The following is a 20109-nucleotide window of genomic DNA, read 5'->3' as shown; positions in this document are numbered from 1 at the left end:
TTTGTTCAAAGACTCCGAAAGGTGTCCATTATTCAGACACTTAAAATGCTTTGGAAACTTTGCAGTTGAGGTTTAACAATGACATTCAGAAATAAAAAGCCCAAAAATAAAGATTAGTAAACATACACATATATATTTATAAAGACCAAATACTGTATGAATACTCTTTGAAAGAAATATTTTAAATAATGATTTCAAATAAATTAGAGGTCACATAGATATGAAAGACATTCTGACAGAATGCAATTGTCATGCTGATTCTGTGTCGCCATATAAACATTTCCTACTGGAGGCAAAAGTTAAGATCAATTTGTATGTGCTCACAAGGAATCCTCACTAATGTCGTTACAGGGAAAACAAGTTATTCAGTATTCTTCTATAGTGGATTTGTGGGCATTTGGAAGCAGTTTTGTGGATTTGGAGCCATTTGTAGTACAGGTGGTGTTTGGTAGGCGGGGGGTGAATCCCAGTCTGTTTTTTTTATTTTTTTTGTTGATCTTTTTTGTTGTTGTTGTTCTTTGGCATCCAGCGGCATCCAGCCTGCCTTTCACATTGATCCTGCTGGGATGAGAGTTCTGCAATGTCACCTGAAAGAGGACAGAATCATTTGTTTGGAAGAATGTCTTTTTATTTGTGGGGGTTAAAGACGTGTCTCTATAAAGTGCCAGTTTGAACTGAAAGCCCATTTGTGCTGCTGGTTCTGGGTGCGCTCAGTAGCAGCCCTCTCTCCAGCTCTCGTCTCTGATTCCGCTGTATGTCCTTGGAGCTGGAAGAGACCTGTGGAGCAAATAATACACTCAATATGTACTTCACCAGGTTAAGATATGTTTATATTGTGAAAACCTGAGAGTACCTGCGCACAGGCTGGACCAGTTTGCTGCGAGGCACTGGTAAACCTCCTCCAGCATTGGCGGCAGTGCGTGGCAGGCCACTGCGGGGCGGGGCCATAGAGCGTGTGGGTGTGGCTGTGCCTGAACCATGGTTAGACATAACCTTAATGGGCTGACGGAGAGCCAAGGGAGATGGGGCAGCGGGAGTCCGCAACTTACTGGAGGAGGGCACTGAAAAACAAAAATAAGTGGGAAAGATAGAATTAGGGAATAAAAGCAACAGGTGGAATCTAAAGGATCTGAAATATTGGATATTTCATAAAAGGTAAAACATAGACTGAATAAAAGACAGAGCTTCTATTCCGTAGTTTATCTTCTATCTATCTATTTACTACCTGATACAAGCCATTCATGGGACCACAGTCATGAGTTAATGGAAATGGAATTATAATGACAAATAACAATGAATTAAGATGGATGCAACCTTAAAAACCAAAAGAATGCAATTAGACAACTTTAACTCATTAAGCTTCACATTAAACATCACCAGTTAAATAAACACACTCCTATGTAACACGCAGAGGATCGTTTTCCACATTCACAGAACACAACACTAGCATTAATGACATTCAACACAAAGCTGATAGAAAATAAAGCACAATAAGATTGGATGGATGGATTTAAACAGCCTTGATCAACTAGTGTTTAAAAACATTTTCAAAAATACTAGTTATACAACTGTCCCCTTGTTGCAAAACGGGTAACAGCACAACCACAGTACAAACACAATCTACTATTCACACAAGCTTGCACAACATAAAATATCACAGAACTGAAAAGCTGCATACATCAGCGTATATACTCACTGAAATCGGTTTCCTCTCCAAAGCAACACGAGAGAGGGACTGGGTAAAAGTTGGAAAAGAGAGGGGTTGGGTTTGTATCTGCTCCAAAAGCTGTCAATTTTCTCAGGACTGCATTTCTTTTTAAAGTGCAAGTATGACTGACAAACTTTATTTAATGCAACCAAAGTGCATTAAATAAATAATTGGAATTAGACAGATGGCTTCACAGACTACTGGAACATTTGGTTAGGTGACAGTTTAAGCAGTTCCATTTAATAAAAAAAGTACAAGACATGGCACATTTGTACCAGAAGGGTGCAGACCCACAGCAACCCTACAGCATCTCTCGCGCTATAACACTGAAAAGAAACCACAGCATTCACAATCACAGGTGAACAAACTATTCTCAAAATGCACTCCAGATCAATATATACACAACACAAATCAATCCTGCACCTTTTTTTTTTGGACTCAATGCTGTGACATGACATTTACAATTGAATACTGACAGACATTGCCTTTTTAAGGCCAACAAATATTAGTGACCAATAACCAATATACCAGTTTTTAATTACTTTGACAATAACTAAATGACCATTAGACTGCAGACAATAGAAACAATATAAATATAAATGTTTATCATTAATATTATTATTTTCTTATTCGTGGGAAAATTATACATTCTCAACAATAGTGGTTAAATTACCCAATTTAGGCTTGACTGCTTTCACAGCAAAGGAGAGCAGAAAAATATTTCAGAATTAAAAATCCCATTCATAACCTTTCTCAAACCTACCAGGTTGGCATGCGATAATATTATATAATATATATACATACACACACACACAACAATATATTATTTATTATATATATATATATATATATATATATATATATATATATATATATATATATATATATATATATATATATATATATATATATATATATATATATATATATATATATACATATATGTATACATATGTTGTTGTTGTTTTTTTTATAAAAGACCCCCCTCTTTTCAAGAAGACCTGGGTGTGATTTCTTATCTAAGGTCAGTAAACAGCTTCCACACCAACCAAACAGTACTCTAACAATGGGGTTATAAAAGTGTCAAAATGCCATAAAATACTTCCAATACAGTCTACTATTCTGACTGAGTCTGGGTGACCTGCTCAGTGCATTACCTCGTAGAGACGTAGGGCTCTGGAGTCTCTCTTTTGGTTTTGGGGAGGAGCGAGTAGGTGCGGAGAGTCTTTGGTGTGACGCTGAGATAAGAGACAAGCAGACATTATGTTTTGATTCTAGCTCATTTGAGGTCAGCAGTCCACCTCCACCTGCAGGCACTTAACCTCCAACCAGAGCTGACCAAAACGTTAACCAAAACGTTTAGGTGATGCCAAGGCAAAGACAGCCAGCTAGGGTCAGGTTTAATTCAAGGCAGAGCCATTCCATGCATGGGTGAGATGGAAGACCAATTCTAACCAGCCACCAGAGGGCACCGCAGCCAAAGAGCCAAGAGAAAAATGAAACCCCGGGTGAGGAAGAGGCAGGAGGCAGCACTATGCCAAGAGTGAATCCAACTACATCCAGACAACCAGCACCTCAGCCAAAAACAAAGGGTGTGAGGAAGAAACAAAGGGGGAGAGAGAAAGGAAGAAGCAGAGCATGCAGGGCAGGAAGGACAGAAATAAAACCAGACTGTCCATATTACCAAATGAGGGGGAGAAGCCTGAAATACTCGCTACATCCAAGTATTTAAAGTCACTTAAGCAAGCTAATGTCTTTGTGCTGTTTAAGAGATGACTGTTAATCTATGGTCACTAAAATACAGAATATTATTAACGTATTAAATATTTGTATACAGTGATTACAGAGTGACTCCACTCCTTTATTGATATTAACTATTCATTGACAGAGACGTCTGGGCCTTATTTGTTGACCTCAAATGGCTATAATGATTCAGTATGCTTTCATGAAATATTCTTTTTCATGGGCATCGTTGTTCTTAAAAGTGGTGATCTGGACTTTTTCACTTTTTTGCTGGTTGTCATGTCATGAAATGGTAATTGGGTCAGTTCATGAATTAGAATTAGCTTACACCCCCCCCCCACCCACCCAAAAAAAGAGAACAATCTGTTTCAATGATTATTAATAATAATTATTTGGAAATATGCAATAAATGCAATCCAGTAATCTTATATATATTAAATAATAATACCAGTAATACAAAACTGCCAGTAACTACAAAGATTCAAGTCTTAGGCACCTGAAGTCCAACATAAAGTTACGGTCATATTTAATGATGTTCCTTGAATTATAAGTTAAAACTGATCTCAATAGGTTTTCACACGTATGCGAATTTCGATTGAGGTTGAAATATTTCTGCACACAGATTTTGCATTGGGTTCAAGTTCATGCAAATTCACTGCTGTGACCAATAGAACGGCCTGTTTTGATAGTGACTTCGGTGTTTTCCATACATTACTACACTATAGACAATAGACTACAGACTCTTTTGCCTGCAAAATTTTGATGAAATTTCATGTGACAGCACCTTAATAGTATACCGCTGTATAGGAGGGTTTAAAAGAGTAATTAATTTTGGGAATCATTTGTACTACACTGGTCATGCTGGTTTGATTTCCTAAAATGAACTGACTCATAAGAGTCATTCGTTTGGGAATCAGATTTTATTCCTCAGTGTTGGCAACTTTGTGAAGTCAGCATTACCAACAGAATGCTCATGTTAAAGGTCCCGTTCTTCATGATCCCATGTTTTAAACTTTAGTTAGTGTGTAATGTTGTTGTTAGAGTATAAATAATATCTGTCAAATTCTAAAGCTCAAAGTTCAATGCCAAGCGAGATATTTTATTTAACAGAATTCGCCTACAAAAAACGACCCGTTTGGACTACATCCCTCTAGTTCCTGCAGGAATGACGTCACTAAAACAGTTTTTTGACTAACCTCCGCCCACATCAATACACAAAAAGCCTTGTTGTGCTCCGACGGAGAAGAGGAAGAGCTGCGTTTGTGTTTGTCGCCATTTCGTCGAAATGCTGTTATTTTCATCTCGGAGTCATCTTTGTTTGGGCTTCCCAGGGACGTTGTACTTGGAGATTAATGGTTACAATTTATGTGTAACTTGGTTCCCGAAAATTATAATCCACATGTATGTGCACTGCAGCACATTTTGCTGAGGACAGCTTCCTTAATCTCAATCAGTTTAATGCCGGATTCGCACAAAGATTATTCTTTAAAGATGGAGCAGTTCCCTCTTTGTCTTGAGAAGGCGTTGTTTATGGATCACAACCAGTAAGTGTATTTTATTATTTAAGTTGGTGCGTTTAACAGTTTCTGTAACTTACTTCAAAAAGGGCAACGCTGTTTAGCTTTGTTAACTAGATGTTAGGGCTGTGCAAAAAAAATCGAATGCGATTTTCATGCGCATCTCGTCAGTGATTATAAGTGCATCTCCAGCAGTTTTCAAAACAAATCCTGCCCACTTGTTTCTCAAAACTATTCCAATCACGTTTCCAGGAGGGCCGTGTGCGCTCAGCTGCTGTCGAATCACAACACAGGAACTGCTAGCACAATCAGAACTTGCTACGTATTTCTGAAGGAGTGACTTTATAGAACAGGGAAGTTATCATCAGCCCGTTTTTATGACGGTGAAAACAGCGGTATACAGATAGGTGAATTGTGTGAAAAATACTGTGTTGTTTTTTTACACGCGAAACATGAACACATGTTATATTGCACACTGTAAACACAATCAAAGCTTCAAAAAAGCACGAAAAACGGGACCTTTAAAATCTGAACGGGTTCTGAAAAAGATTCTTAATAGTTGTGTGCTGGAACATTGCTGTTGTTGCTTATTGCCACTAATGACAACCATTGTGGTAATGACCACTCAACATTAAAAAAAATAATAATAATAATAAAAAACATTTACGCTAGAAAACATTTACTATGTTATATATTATGCCAGATCAAAACTCCTGCTCAAGAATTGGAGATGCTTCCTACTGTATGTAGATCCCTGCTGAAAGCCATTTCATAAAGGTACAGTGACAAAATCAGCCATGGAAAAATGACACACATGCTATTAAATGTGATTGATCACATGCGTGTCATGGCATGTGATTACTATAATCTGAACTGTTATATCCTACAAATAAAATGACAATCTTTAATGTTCTTGTGCCACATTAAACACTCTTTCAAGATCCGTCATCTGAAGATTTCCCTAAAACATTAAAAATAATTAATTGAAACTTTGTTTGAAAGTCAGTCAGGCTTTTATAGGAAATGCCAAGATACCACTAAAATGTGATCTAAGAGAAAATGTGGGAAAATCAAACAGCCTCATCCAGCAAGCCAAGACACCGGCAGCGCAGTTAAGAGCACAGCGTGAATGTGCATCAGAAGCACAGAATCCAAAACCAAGAAGCGCATAGTCGTAAAAAGTCAAATGTTACCATACATCAAGATTTACGAACGGAATAACATTCATGATAAATCATAAAGTGCAATGAAGTCTTTTTGTGTGGTGAGATTGTGTGTTTGCTCTACCATATGTGTGTTTGCTGGCTGTTAAAAGCTCTACGCGTGTGATTTGATGTATGGGTGCATGCTCACTGATGATGTGTCCGGACACTCACTGGCAGACTGACTCTGGTGTCTGGGTGATCCTCCATTTGGCACTTGCAAGTTTGACTCACAACTCCTGCTGCTTTTAACTGGCTCTACAGTTGGTCCAGAGCTGGATCGTGTGAGGTTAGGTAGACTCCGTCTCAGCTTTTCTGCACACAAAAACAGAAAGGATGAAGAAACCCACATTAAAACTTACATTGTTGGAGAAACGGCCCAAGTGAAGTGTGACTGGAAGAAGATCTACCTTCATTCTTAATGGCGTTGGTCTGCGTATCGTGGCCTTGCAGAGAGTGGCGGGGCTGCTGAAGGCGGCTGATGATTGGTTGGGGAGATCCGCGGCTGTAATCTAAAGACCGGGTGGGTGAGCGGGATCGAGGCGAGCTCCTGGGGGAGACTCGAGGTGAGGGCCGAGGGGAGGGGCTAAAACGGTTGACAGGTGTGTGGTAGGAATGGTGGACAGCCTCCTCATCATCTTCCAGGCTCTGTGCATCCAGCTCCTGGTCACTCAGAGTTCCTCGTCGCAACGACTGACATGATGAACCAGAGCTACGACGTGATGCTGTTGCAGCATATTCTTGCCTTAAACCTAAAAGATGTAAACAGATATACAATTGAATTTAAATTTCAGTCAAATTCAATCTTAATGCCATTAAGGCATTTTTCATTCACATTTAAGACACGTTTATGATCTGTTTCAGCAGCATTAGAACCAAATGTATAACATATGTAACAAATGTACCTTTTCTTAGAGAGATAGTCCAGACTAAAAGACAATATCCAACACTTGTTAAAGAAAAGACCACTCACTCTCCTCTTGCATTCGGGCGAGTATCTGCACGTCTGTGACATCGTTGAGTTTATATGTGGTCGATGAACCGACAGAGTCTTCGTCCATCTCTGATGTGCTCAACTCACTGTCTACTGATGACTGTGGGCTCACTGCCTGTGCGTTTCTGTCAGCTGATCCACGCTGGTGACCTACACACACAACAACAACAAACAAATAAATTACATTAATATATGCCAAAATAAAAATGACATTGTTTCTATATAGTTACTCATAGGAAGTTATTAAACTTAATATATATTAAAAAAAATACAAAAAGATGAGTGTTTTCTGCCAAAGTCATATTAGCTATGTTAGCAATTAAATACCAGCCTACTATTTACTGTGTACTGAACAGCATATTCAGTGGTAAAGTGGTCAAATATTCTATCATTCGCTATATTTTAAGAGCTTTTAGCCAAACAACGGTGAGAAAAGTGTAGTTTTTAACACATAAGTAACACATGTGTTACATTCCATACCACGTAATGATGTAACATGGTTACTTTCATGATTAGTGATTGCTATCTATAAAAATAGCATTCCCCAACTGCAAATTAATAAACAACTTCAGCAGTCTCACACTTTTCCGTCATCTGTAAGTGACATAATGATTATTTGTATTATGTAATATATTCCTCAACTACTTCTTACTCCACATTTGGAGTAAAGAGGCCTTTACCTGCACTGCTAGGCAGAACGAGCTGCTTGACGATAGGCACTCTAGATGGAGTGGAGGACGGGGAGTTGAAGCCACTGCTGTAGGGACTGTTGGCCATGTTTGTGCTGTACGGGCTTCCGTAGCCCATTTGAGGACTGTAGGAACTGTTATATAGACTCCTCCGCTTGTTTGCTGCAAAAGAAAACAAAACATAATAAGGGCACTAAAGAACTTCTTGTTGAATGCGAAGTGAAAGCATTTTATGGTCCCTTTCTTAAGTTGTTAGTTTAAACGAACACCATTTATTTAGGAGGAACAAATTTCAGACAGCACCAGCTGTTATCGTTAGGAAAAATAAATAGGCCTCTTATATGACATACTTCAAAACACAAAAACAAAAGAAGGTTATATCCCACCCACCCTCAAGTACACATACACAGATGCCATTTTAATGCATGCATGTTTGTGGAGACATACACAATATGGTTTACAGTGCATTAGGCATCTCAGAGAGTCAAATGAAGCATACAGCATGACCAAGTCTAATAAAGAGCCACATTCTAGGTCCCGCTGGAGTGCAGTTAATCGCATACAATGCAGACTATTCACAATCTAAGACTACAAAGACGCATATGGACACCCACAAGAGCCTTACTCAGTAATTTAGTGGATGACAATGCCATTAACATCCAGTCAATTCTCTCTCTTACACACACAGACTCAATGTAGGCATTGTAGAGCAATGCAGCACCATGAACATGTAGTTGTCTATAATTGAGTCATAAGGTCAAACTCCTAGCTTAGCTGCAGCAGGGAGAATGTCTCGCTGTTAAAGCTTTTGACAACACCAATGGCTAGAGAATCTGAACACCATTAGCCAAGAAAGAGACTGTACTGTCTCTGAAGAGCAGAGCATAAAATAGAAGCCATGTCAGCTGCTCTCCCTGTGGATATACGCTCACATGATCACTCATCACTCGATCCTCTGTGTGTTTGGGCTGGAAAATTCTTAAATAAAAGATCATATTAAATACATTCAACTAAATAACAAACTAAATAATTTAAATACTTTTAGACCTTTACATATTTTCTGTGTGACCTAAAAAAAAATAATGAAATAAATGAATAGATAACTTACATTTTTTTTTATTGTAATAAATTATCCTTTATTTAATCAGTGACCTTGATATAGTGCAATATTTTTCTTCATTATAATGATAAATACTTATTTAGGATAAAAATCCCTAAACTTTGTTTATTTCAAGTTTAAACAATAAATAAATATGATTTTAATATATAATTTTATAGTAAAATATTGTAGCTTATTTGTTTTAATATATAAAGAAATGCAACACTGATACTTCTATAAATATTTTGAGTGCAAAATCATTAAATCTGTTTTGAAAAAAGAGTTGAACTGCAGAATTCTCTGAATCTTTAAAAATCAGAGACCCTACTAAAATATCTTTCAAGAAACTAGTCTTTAGGAAACTTAATGGGAAAATAAAACATTAAAACCAGCTTTATTCATGATGTTGCTTAGTTTTATATTTGCAACAAAATCATCTTGAATATACTGGAAATACTTGCCTTTAGCGTGCATGTGTGTGTGTGCAGCTGTATACTCAAGAGTCCATTAAAACATTTCCCCAGACCTCCTATTCTTTCCTGCTCTCTTTGCATGGATCCATCCTCTCTCGGTGTCTCCTGTCTAATGACTTTCTCCCTCTACTCCTGCCATCACACAACATGTGCTTTATTCAGAGAAAACAGCAATGCTCTCCCCACTCACTTCCTAACAGATCAAGCAGTGAACTGCATTAACACAACACCATCAGCCACGCTTACACACATACATACACAACGCTTGTGCTGGGACATAAAAACATCCTCACAGACACAGGAATGAGCGTGCATGCTAAGAATGCTGAATGTGGAGAATGATTGGTCTTGTATTTGGGCTGGTGTGGATGACCTCTGACCATTTTGACTTTTGTGTTTGTGTACATTGGTGTTAAAAATGAAGCCAAGAGCAAGGGCTTCCCTCATTCAGCAGAGACTAAAAGAAATGAGTACTGACACACACCGCTGTGAGCCAATAACACCAGACTGTAAGGACATTACAATCAAGGACATTTACCATCAAGAGTCAACAAAACATTTCAGATACAACACAAACTACATGAGGTGGAGAATCGCTAATATATTACAACACAGGCACAAAAAAGTGTCTAAAATCCATTACCTAAAACTGACTCAAAGTGTGTCATGTGAGTGTTTTTCAGTGTCTTTTGAACAGACAAAAATAGAGGAGTCCTTAAAACCTAGCCTGACACAACCTAGTCTCACAAGTCTGACTTTTGACTACAGGCTTTAAAGGATAAGACAACTTACAGAATAAAATTTCCTTATAATTTACTCAACCCCATGTCATCCAAGATGTTCATTTCTTTCTTTAGTAAAAAAAAAATTAAGGTTTCTGAGAAAAACGTTCCAGAATTTTTCTCCATATAATAGATTTTAATGGGGATCAAGCAGTTGAAGGTCCAAATTCCAGTCTCAATGCAGCTCTACATGATCCCAGCCGAAGAATAATGGTCTTGTCTAGTGAAATGAACTCTCATTTTCAAAAAAAACAAAACAAAAAAAAAACATATTTATTTATTTTTTTTACATACTTTTAACCACAAATTCTTGTCTTGCACTAGCTCTGCAATGCATGTCTACGACTTTACACATTATGTGATCACATTGGAAAGGTCAAGCGTGGGTAGTTCTTCGTCGGTGTACTCTGGTTCAGAAAGATAGGGTAGGGTGAAAAACTCCATCTCGTTTTTTGTAAAGGGCGTTTGACTTTCTTTCCACATTCTCTTTGTAAACACTAGGTCAGTACTTCTGCCTACTTCACACGTGAACTTTCCAATGTGTAAGTCGAGCTAGTGCTAGTTTGTCTTTAATGTTCCAATACTTATGGAGGGCACTGTATCTTATTCAAAGATAGTGCGGGGGGATACGTCGAATATTAGCGATATTTCCATAATATCTTTGCTGACAATATAAAATATGTCCAGAATTATATATATTTTTAACTAGTGTTGATTTTACAGTAAACAGTTTGTATGTACTTTGTATGTAACAGTTTGTAAGTAACAATAGCTGTTCTAGTCAGATCATGCCATTTTTTTTTAAAGCTCTGTGCAACTGGCACTAATGGATGGAAGAGACTGTCATGTAAAGAGATCAAAGTTTTTGTGAAATCTGAAACTGATGCTACCATAGACTTTTATCTATCTGTAGGAAAGCTTCATCTAAGCCAGAATGGAAATTCCAAAAGTCTTTTCCGTCTTTCAGATTGTCCTTAACTCCATATATATGGCCAAAGCGAGCCAATGGCCATTACATTCCAGTTCATCAGATGGTTTGGCTCATCCAACCTCTTTCCACCAGAACACCACCACACAGAGTCTACTAATACTGCATTTCTGTGTCTCCAAGAAAGAGGAGGAGGAGAAATGAGGACAGCTAATCCATAATATCTCTGGCGAATACATCCATATACTGCAAAAAGACAAGATAAACACTGAAAAGATGCTTCACTAACTCTGCTTTTTATCTTGGCCTGGACTTAGTGGACAGCAGGGCCCATTACAGGATAAGATACATGGGCTTAAATGTCTAACGACTGTCAGTCAAGCACATTTTGTTCATCTCAATGGACAGTCCACATGGAAATGATGTGGTTTATCAGCCCGTATGAAAGTTGTTTTGGGGGGCAGGGGACAGAGGAGAGAAAGAAAATATATGTGAGAGAGTCCTGTAGTAATGAAAGTTCATCAGAGCAACATGTGCAGTTTAAGCACAAACACAGAAACTAAGATGCAGTAAGAAGGAAGAGAAAAAGGCAGAATGAGTGCAAGGATGATGAAAGTGTACATAAGTAAGGCCTGTCAGATCTTTAGAGAAAAAGGGAAACAGCATAGAAAGTCAAATGGATTGTGGGGCAAGTTGATGATGTGGCCAGAGAGAAAAAAAAGTTTGTTGTTCACTCAGGGGAAAGTGAATCTCCGCTCTAACCAGTCAAAAGGATGCTGTAAAGACTGCACTGAACTTGTTGAAACACAGCATAATGACAATGTTCAAGAGTATGGATAGCACTTAATACACTCTGGTGTACATTTATTGATTTTTAAGCACAAAATAGCACACAGTTAGATGTAAAAATAAGGAAAAATATTTTTGGTTGATATATCTTAGATAAATTAATATTAGCTAGTTTCTAACAATTAAAATCATACAATAAAATAATTGACAATTTGTTGCATAGGTATTCAGTTACTTTTATCATAAATTTTATCATTTTTATAAGAATGACATCCAAGATTACAATCAGGTTGATAATCTCATTTCATTTTCTCAGGGTTACACATCTGGTAGTGTTGAATGTTTTTGTTCAAACTGTATTGGTTAAGCTTAACCTTTAATTATGTTAAAAAATATTTAAAATTATCAAACAATTATTTATTAATTAGTTTATGTAAAAAATTCATTACTCAATTACTACAACCTACCAATTTGGTCACAAAATAGCTAGCCCTACTAACACCTACTAAACTAGCAACAAATTCTGGCACTTCTTATTTCTTTTTTTTTTTTTTGATTTTCTAATATTGAAAAAAGAAAACAAAACTTGCCGAAAAAGAAAAAAAAAACTTTTGTGAAGATTTTTTTAAACATGCATATGTTCCATTGTCTAAATTATTAAACAGATTTAGCATTGGCAATAGTGATTCTTCAAACAAGAATAAAAAAATAATAATAATAATAATTGAAACCATCGTATTTTGTCAGTGAAAGACATGAATGAGTCTTTTTATTAAATCTCAGCCTTTTCTTTTGTCCTCATGTCCAGTGAGTTATGTAACCATAGTTATGACTACAACCTTATGGAACTGTTTGCATTTTTGAGGGAAGTGTAAATCCCTGGCTGAAGTCAAATCGGTCATAACTCTTTGCTATCTGTAATTAGAGGAGAGATAGATATGGTAAACAGAGACAGCCAAATGTACAAATACTCTTCAAAAACAATGAACTGCCAGGCCACATGTTGAAAACACATACACACATGGTGACAGAGTGATCTCAGCAAGCAAGTGGGGATGGAAGAGAATCAGAGCCAGAAAAGGAGCGCAGTGAGTGGGTAGATGGCAAAAGAGAGAGAAGAGAGGAAGAACTGAGATTGAAAAAGAGGAAGTGATAAATTTGAATAAAATCAACACAGACAGACACTGACTAAGATGGCCAAATAGCCTGGACTCTATATCATTTCAAGATATTACACATTTTGAAACCAACTTAAATGCAAAAGTGTTTAATGAAAAATCTGAAATCATATAATACAACAGTGGAAGATATCAAATGAAACGAAAATGAAGTGTGCGTGTTACCTGACATGGTGAGGTCGAGTCTGTGTAAGAGAGAGCGTTTGGCAGACTCCACATCAGGACTGGGGTTATCCAGAACCTGTCTGCACCACACAATGGGACTCAAGGCTTTCTGCAGAGGACTGTTCAATTTTGTCTCATACAACCTGCAGAAACATAAGCCAGAGGTCATTCACAAGAAATAAACATGCTCTCATCACATATCCGGCACACAAGCATTTAATCAAGAAACATGTTGATGTCAAGTGGTGAAATGCCTCAATTAACAGGTTTTTGGTTTTTGTCCTACAGCCAAACTATACAACACATGAAAAGTTTTTGTAATCCTTAAGGTAAGGCGTAAACTGTGCTCTGTAATATTGTGCAGGAAGCTTTGCTTAGTCACTGAGAGCTGAATTAATAGGACCACATGAAAGCCTGGTGCAGAACTGTTCAGGTCAGCTGATCAGAAGCTTATTTACTACAAGCTAAATACAGGCCATAAGAGAACAGATCATTTCACAGTATGACAGCTGTAGTGCAGAACATTTATTAATATAGAGGGGGATATTGTCAGTTAGCTTTAGTAAATTAAATCAATTTTGACCCAGGTTTCATGAAAAATAGTTTTGCATATCCCAAAACACACAAACCTTATGGTTTTAAAGATTTAGATTTATCAATTTAGTGCTGGTCTGAAGTGTTCTGAATTGATAACAGTTAAGAAGAGAAACTGAAATGAAAAGACAAAACGAGAGAGATGGAAGTGAAACAGGAGGGAACAAGAATCAACATAACAGCACTGCATGAGTCTTGTTTTCTGCTGGCCTCGTACAGTAGCAGCTGTTGCCCAGGATCACCTGACAGTAACATGTTGGACAAAACGTTTTTTACAGACACAATAAAGAATGTATTAGAAGTGTTAGGCCCATTCACATTGACAGCAGTTAAATTACTAGACATCATAATGTCGCTGTATTGTTGGTTTATAGTAGTCCTATTTGACTGCAATATCCAACTGCATCAGGCAATCAATTAAAGTAGACAAAAATAGTAGTGTAACATGCATGCTGTAAATGTCATCATTTAATGCTAACATATACTACAGTTCAAAATTTTTTAGTTGGGAAGATTTTTTAAATTTTTCTTATGCTAACCGAGGGAAAAATACAGTAAAAATAGTAATATTATGAATATTTTTGCAATGTAAAATAACTGTTTACCAATTTAAAAAATGTAAAAAATATAATTTATTCTGACAAGCTGCGCAAATCCACGTTCATTATCACCATTTATTTGCAAACCTTGTCAGTTAACAACGACAGCAACAGCTGCTCTATGGGAAAATCACACACCTGATGGAATTTACCGCCGATTAGAGAACCGACTTTACTGACGAGATGCACTTTAATTATTGGCTGATATTTATCGTGCACTGCTATTAAAAAGCATTTATTTATTACATGTTCTGTGGATCCATCTGCCTTATTCAGTTAGGGTTTCTACCTTGTCAGATTGTTTATTATCCAACTGTCCATCTGAAATATGCAATATCTATAATAATACCATTTCCCAAATATTTGAGAAACATTCCCTCTTAAAACTAGACTGGTTCCATCTGCACGTTTCACCTTGGTAAACTATGGAACTCCAAACACTGAAAGCTATAGGACGTCGCTTGGAAAAACTGATTAGGAAAACTGCACTCTTTGGCTTTGAAAGAGCATTTGCTCAATTACCGTACTGCCCTCAATGCTGCAAAATCCTCATATGTTTTTTTTTTTACTATTAAGAATGTGTAGGCCCAAATCTCTGTTTGCTATGGTTAACAAACTCACTAACCCTCCACAACATGTTATTGTGTTTGTGACTGCCTTTTCAAAAAAAAATTCCAGATAAATTATAGTTAATCACTGAATACATTTCCAATGGTACTGCTCATACAGCTGCCTTGGCTCACTCAACATATTTTCTTTCTGCTTTTACTCTCACTACTTCTGCTGACATAAGTGATCTAATTCTGAAGTCAAATTCTACATCCTTTCAGACTGATCCTACACCTAATGTTTTGCTTAAGATGTGTGTTCCTGAGGTCGAACCTTACATAACACCTTTGATTAATTGTAGTTTAGCATCTGCCATTGTTCCAGCAGAATTAAAAATGGCTGCGGTGACCCCCATACTAAAAAAACGTCTCTTGACCATCTAGACATGAACATAAAGGATGCGGAAGATGTGAATAGAAAAGGTTAGAAAAAGAAAGGTGCAAAAAGAATTAATATGTAGCGCATGAGCATGAACAGGACACAGTTTGAGCGAGAGGAGAGACACGTTTTAAATGCGCACACTCTCTCCGGGCGATAGCAGCGTGTATCACAGGAGAGATTCACATTCGAACATTATTTTAATGTGCTTTCGCGAAACAATGCACTCTCGCTGCTGCTTCTGCACAGCATACACATACAGTATACATACAGTATAGAAAACGATCATAAGGCCTAAAAAAAAAAAAAGTTGGGTTCCGGTTGGTTGTCAGTTGAGGTCATTGGTCGGTAGGGATTTTTTTTTTTTTTTTAATTTATTTATTTTTTTCTCCAGTGGCAGTTTTACACACACGCGCGCTGATTTTAAATGTGTGTACCGGTACTTTTACGACAGTGATTCTGTATTCCCGTTTAAAGTCTGTTGTTGCCATAGACACGCAAAACGCACACACACAAAAAGCCTTCGCGGGAGTTTGACAGGCGATCTCATAGTAGATTAACATGGAGGATTTGAACTTGAAAAACGGAGTGTACAGACATCTTTTTGTAGTCAAACAACATTCTTTGTTATGTTCATTTATGTGGTTTATTTGATTTTGATGCTATAAATTAACTAGAAGCAAGAGACGATCAGTTAGTTTTAACTGATGATCTAACTTACAGCGATCTGTTCGACACATTCAAGAGCCACAAAACGGTATTTATTGTTTACATTTCTTTAAAAAATGACCACATTTGAAAGGTGAAATAACCAAATGAGACTTTGTTTCATATTAAAAGTAAGCTGGTAATGTTAATGTCCTGTCTGTCAGCATGTTGTCAGTGCCCTCTCTGTTCCGCGATATATTGTTGACTCCCCCCGTGTTTCTCTTAATGTTACGATTTCCAAACCTTAAGTTATAGCTCACTTTAGGAATTGACAGTTAAAGGGTTTTGATGCAATACTTAATGGTTTTTAACGGATTACTTAAGTGTAAAACAGCATTTAAAGGAAACTGTAATTTAATTAACGATGTGTGAAAGACCGTTCTTCCCCAGTCTCATAAAATAAATTTGGGTCGCACATAAATTGACAGGGTCGGTCGGAAAACCGGAACCAAACAATTTTTTTTTTTAGGCCTAAGGCTTAACGTGTTATTAAACGACTTGCATTCATATTCAGGGCTCATCTGTTTTTTTTTTTTTTTTTTTGTACATAGTATACTTTATTAGTATAATGTTTAGTGAGTTTGGTTTTTAAAAATCAATGTCTTAGTGCATAACTTAGCCACATTAAGCGTTTTCTTATAACGGTTTTCTATGGGAGGAAAAGGCTTAACGTGTTATTAAACGAGTTGCATTCATATTCAGGGCTCATCTGATTTTTTTATAGATAGTATACTTTATTAGTATGATTTTTAGTGAGTTTGGTCTGTTCACATCACTGTCTTAGTACATTAAGCCATGTTAAGCGTTTTTCACGGTAAGCGTTTTAGAGTGTCCCCTGTCATCATTTTCAACGTGTCTCTCTGTCAGTTAAAATAGCAACAATATATGCTAAATAACTCAATGATAGAGCTTTGTATTCAGCAAAATCAGGATAAATTAGGTATGTAAAAAAACAAAAAAAACGGCGGTAATACCGCATATCGCGCTATTGAGCCACCCATAATAACCGCTGGGGAAATTTATTAACCGCGACAGCCCTAGCGGTAATGCTCTTATAAGTCTGTGATAGGCCATAAAGCAAGAAGAAAACACCTCATGTGCCTGCTGCTGAGAAGACAGAAAGCTCACAAAAGGACGTGCTCAGGAGAGTTCTGACCGTTCGAACATTGCGTGAATCAGAGGTTAAAAAAAAACGATATAAATACTCTTTAGTTTCTTGCACAGATCGATCGTTTTGTGTCTTTACACATCAATGAATCGTCACGAGCCACAGGGTTTAATTTGGTTTAGATTTATGTTTTTTTTTTGTATGTTTTAGTTGTGATTCCCATCCACTTACATTATAAGAATGATATACTGCAACGGTTTGATTTAAAAATCTCTGTTTGTGTTCCACTGAAGAAACAAAGTCACCTACATCTTGGATGCCCTGGAGGTAAGCAGATAAACATCAAATTTTCATTTTGGGTGAACTATCCCTTTAAGCTCACTGATCTGCTTGACTCCAACTGTTGCAGGGATTTCCCAGCATTTTGCTGCCACTGAAAGATAGTCAGCCAAACAAGGGTCCAGATTACAGCATTCTGAGTCCGTGTAAATTGACATAAACCACAGAATTTCAAAGACACTGATTAAAGCAAACACAAACAATGGATTACACACGGACATCAATCCACACAAGATCAAAAACTGTTAAGATGAATGAAGCTGTCTGTGACTTGAGACAACCAGAGAGCAACAGGACAACATTCATCTACACGAGCACTTTTTTGAAAGAGAAATACTTTTATTCACTAAGGTAGTATTAAATTGATCAAAAGTGAGATTAAAACCTAAGTGCTCATTATTTTTACACTCCAGTTGTACATATCAGAACTGAGGCACACCAACAGGTGACAACATGCTCAGTCTTCCATTAGTGTACATTTAGCTGGCACTTATTCTTCCCAACGGTGGTTTTGGACTTTAAACAAACACCTATTATCCCGACTGGACTGTTTGTCATCGCATGTTGTAGACCGCACACATGCTGATCCACACCATCACTCTGGTCTGCTGTTTGGTTTCTTGTGCTTGCTTGAGCAAAGTCCAATATGATTTCATCACATTTTTATTGTCATTATTGGTAGCAGTAACTGTCAATACCATGAAATGCATAGATTATTACTTATCATATCTCTGCACATCTTTGGAATGATACTTCTCAGCATTCGATTCATCTCGTTTATTTCCTAAAAACCCTGACTGCACTATTAAAGTTCACCTTATTTGAAACAAATGAGCTAAATACAGTGCAGATCATGCAGAAAAGTATGTACATCTGTTCTAACTAATCTGATTGATCATATCTGAGGATTTATCTATAGGACATTTGTATGAAAATACATCATTTGTGCGATTCTAATGACATCACTGAAGCATGACACCATGGCTGACATTCAGCAGATTCATAAAGGTACTGAATTAATATGAAGGGCAGATGAGAAGGACCCACTTATCAGAAGCAACTGTAAAACAGGCCGTAGTGCGAACTGAATATACGCAGTCAGCAAACTGTTGCTCCTAAATGCTCAGACGTAAGGCACTAATAATCTTAAACAGATGACAGCCGTGTTGCTATCAATGCACTGAATACTAACCCCATCTTTAGCCAACGAGACTTGTGTGCATCAACAATGCAATGAAGCGCATTCCTCCAAATACGCGTCATTCTCTGTAGCGTCTGCACGCACACAGCTGCGCGCACCTGTCAAACACACGAAGGGTGTGTGTGTGTGTGTGTGTGTGAGAAAGAGAGAGAGCGGGGTCATTCTTCTGATTGAAGTTAACACCTTCGCCCCCTGACAGGTTACTCACCAGCTGTCTTCCTCTTCGTTCAGGCCATCTATGTCCTCCAAATCGAGAATCTCCACCTCGTCCAGCACCGAAGTTTCTCCGTCTTCGATAAAATCCGTCGAATCGTAATAAGACGCGAGACTCGTGTTCGAAGCGACACAAGAAGCGCTGTCACTGTCATAACCCCCTCCATAACTACTGACGGGATACGACGGTCTCAGCCGGGGGATTTCCAAAACCCCGCCGAAACCCCTCGATCCGCCGGACCCCACCCCGGTGAACCCTACGAGCCCCGCCGTCGCTCCTGGAGAATCATACTCGGCGCTCACGGGTCTAGTGTTCCCCGACAGTCCACCGGAAGAGAAGGAAGAGAACTGACTGGGACGGCTCCGGAGCTGCTCGTTCTGCTGCTCGAGTTTCTTCACTAAAACTTGAAGCTTATGCACCTCCAAGTCCGTGTTTATGTTTGAGTTTATATCCTCCATGGCAAAAGCAACGATATGTCCGCACGCCGGTTGTGTCCGTTAGGTTTGTTTAACTACCGTCAAAGTCAGCAAGTCCGCGAGCCTCTGTCGCAAGGACTTTAAAGGGAGCACTGTCAACGCCGCGGCTCGAAAGTTACAAATCTTGTTGTCGTCATCTTCTCCGGGAACTCGTACACACCGTGAGCCCCGTCGCCATCTTTACTGTCCGCCAGTCGCTCACTGGAAAATCTTTGAGAAGCTCGAAGTGAGACGTCGTCACGTGACTCAGCGGGAACGAGCACGTTTTGGGAGCGACTCTTCCCTGGAACCAGGAACGCGCACTTTAACCCTCTCGATACACACTAAAGTACTTGTACTTTATTCATGTACTTCCGTATTAGTGCGGGAATTTTGTACTTTTCCGGGTTACTATTGTAACCAACTATTTGTTCTAACACAATTATATTTCTAAGGCAAACTAATTATTTTACTCTACAATTTATTTTTGACATTTATAAATTATTTTTTGCAGGTTATTATTGATTAAAACATTCCCCATTTAATACATCTTGCGGAGCAAACAAACAAGTCCTCAATTATGCTTCATGCTAAATTTTAATAGTACTGATACACATTTCAGTGTAAACTGTATTTG

At 37.8% G+C, this 20109-nt stretch overlaps 1 protein-coding gene across 3 annotated transcripts; it reads right to left on the bottom strand.

Annotated features, from left to right (window-relative positions):
- Window positions 1-606: 606 nt before the first annotated feature.
- On the bottom strand, window positions 607-19724 carry LOC132092520 (SLAIN motif-containing protein 2-like). Of its 3 annotated transcripts, XM_059498782.1 has the most exons (10): window positions 19012-19724; window positions 13268-13410; window positions 7845-8015; window positions 7144-7314; window positions 6581-6922; window positions 6345-6485; window positions 2866-2946; window positions 1697-1735; window positions 854-1061; window positions 607-777 (listed from the first exon to the last, which is right to left on the bottom strand). In XM_059498782.1, the coding sequence occupies exons 1-10, from the start codon at window positions 19473-19475 to the stop codon at window positions 711-713; spliced, it is 1827 nt and encodes a 608-aa protein (XP_059354765.1). In that variant the 5' UTR covers window positions 19476-19724; the 3' UTR covers window positions 607-710. The 3 variants fall into 3 exon arrangements, with proteins under 3 accessions (XP_059354765.1, XP_059354766.1, XP_059354767.1); XM_059498783.1 differs by lacking the exon at window positions 1697-1735 and having other exon boundaries at window positions 19012-19722; XM_059498784.1 differs by lacking the exons at window positions 1697-1735; window positions 2866-2946 and having other exon boundaries at window positions 19012-19722.
- Between the last annotated feature and the right edge of the window lie 385 nt (window positions 19725-20109).

Source organism: Carassius carassius, chromosome 18 (genome assembly GCF_963082965.1).
Source record: "Carassius carassius chromosome 18, fCarCar2.1, whole genome shotgun sequence".
Lineage (NCBI taxonomy): Eukaryota > Metazoa > Chordata > Actinopteri > Cypriniformes > Cyprinidae > Carassius > Carassius carassius.
Note: the sequence above shows the minus strand (reverse complement) of the source record. Positions and strands in the feature narration are given on the sequence as shown.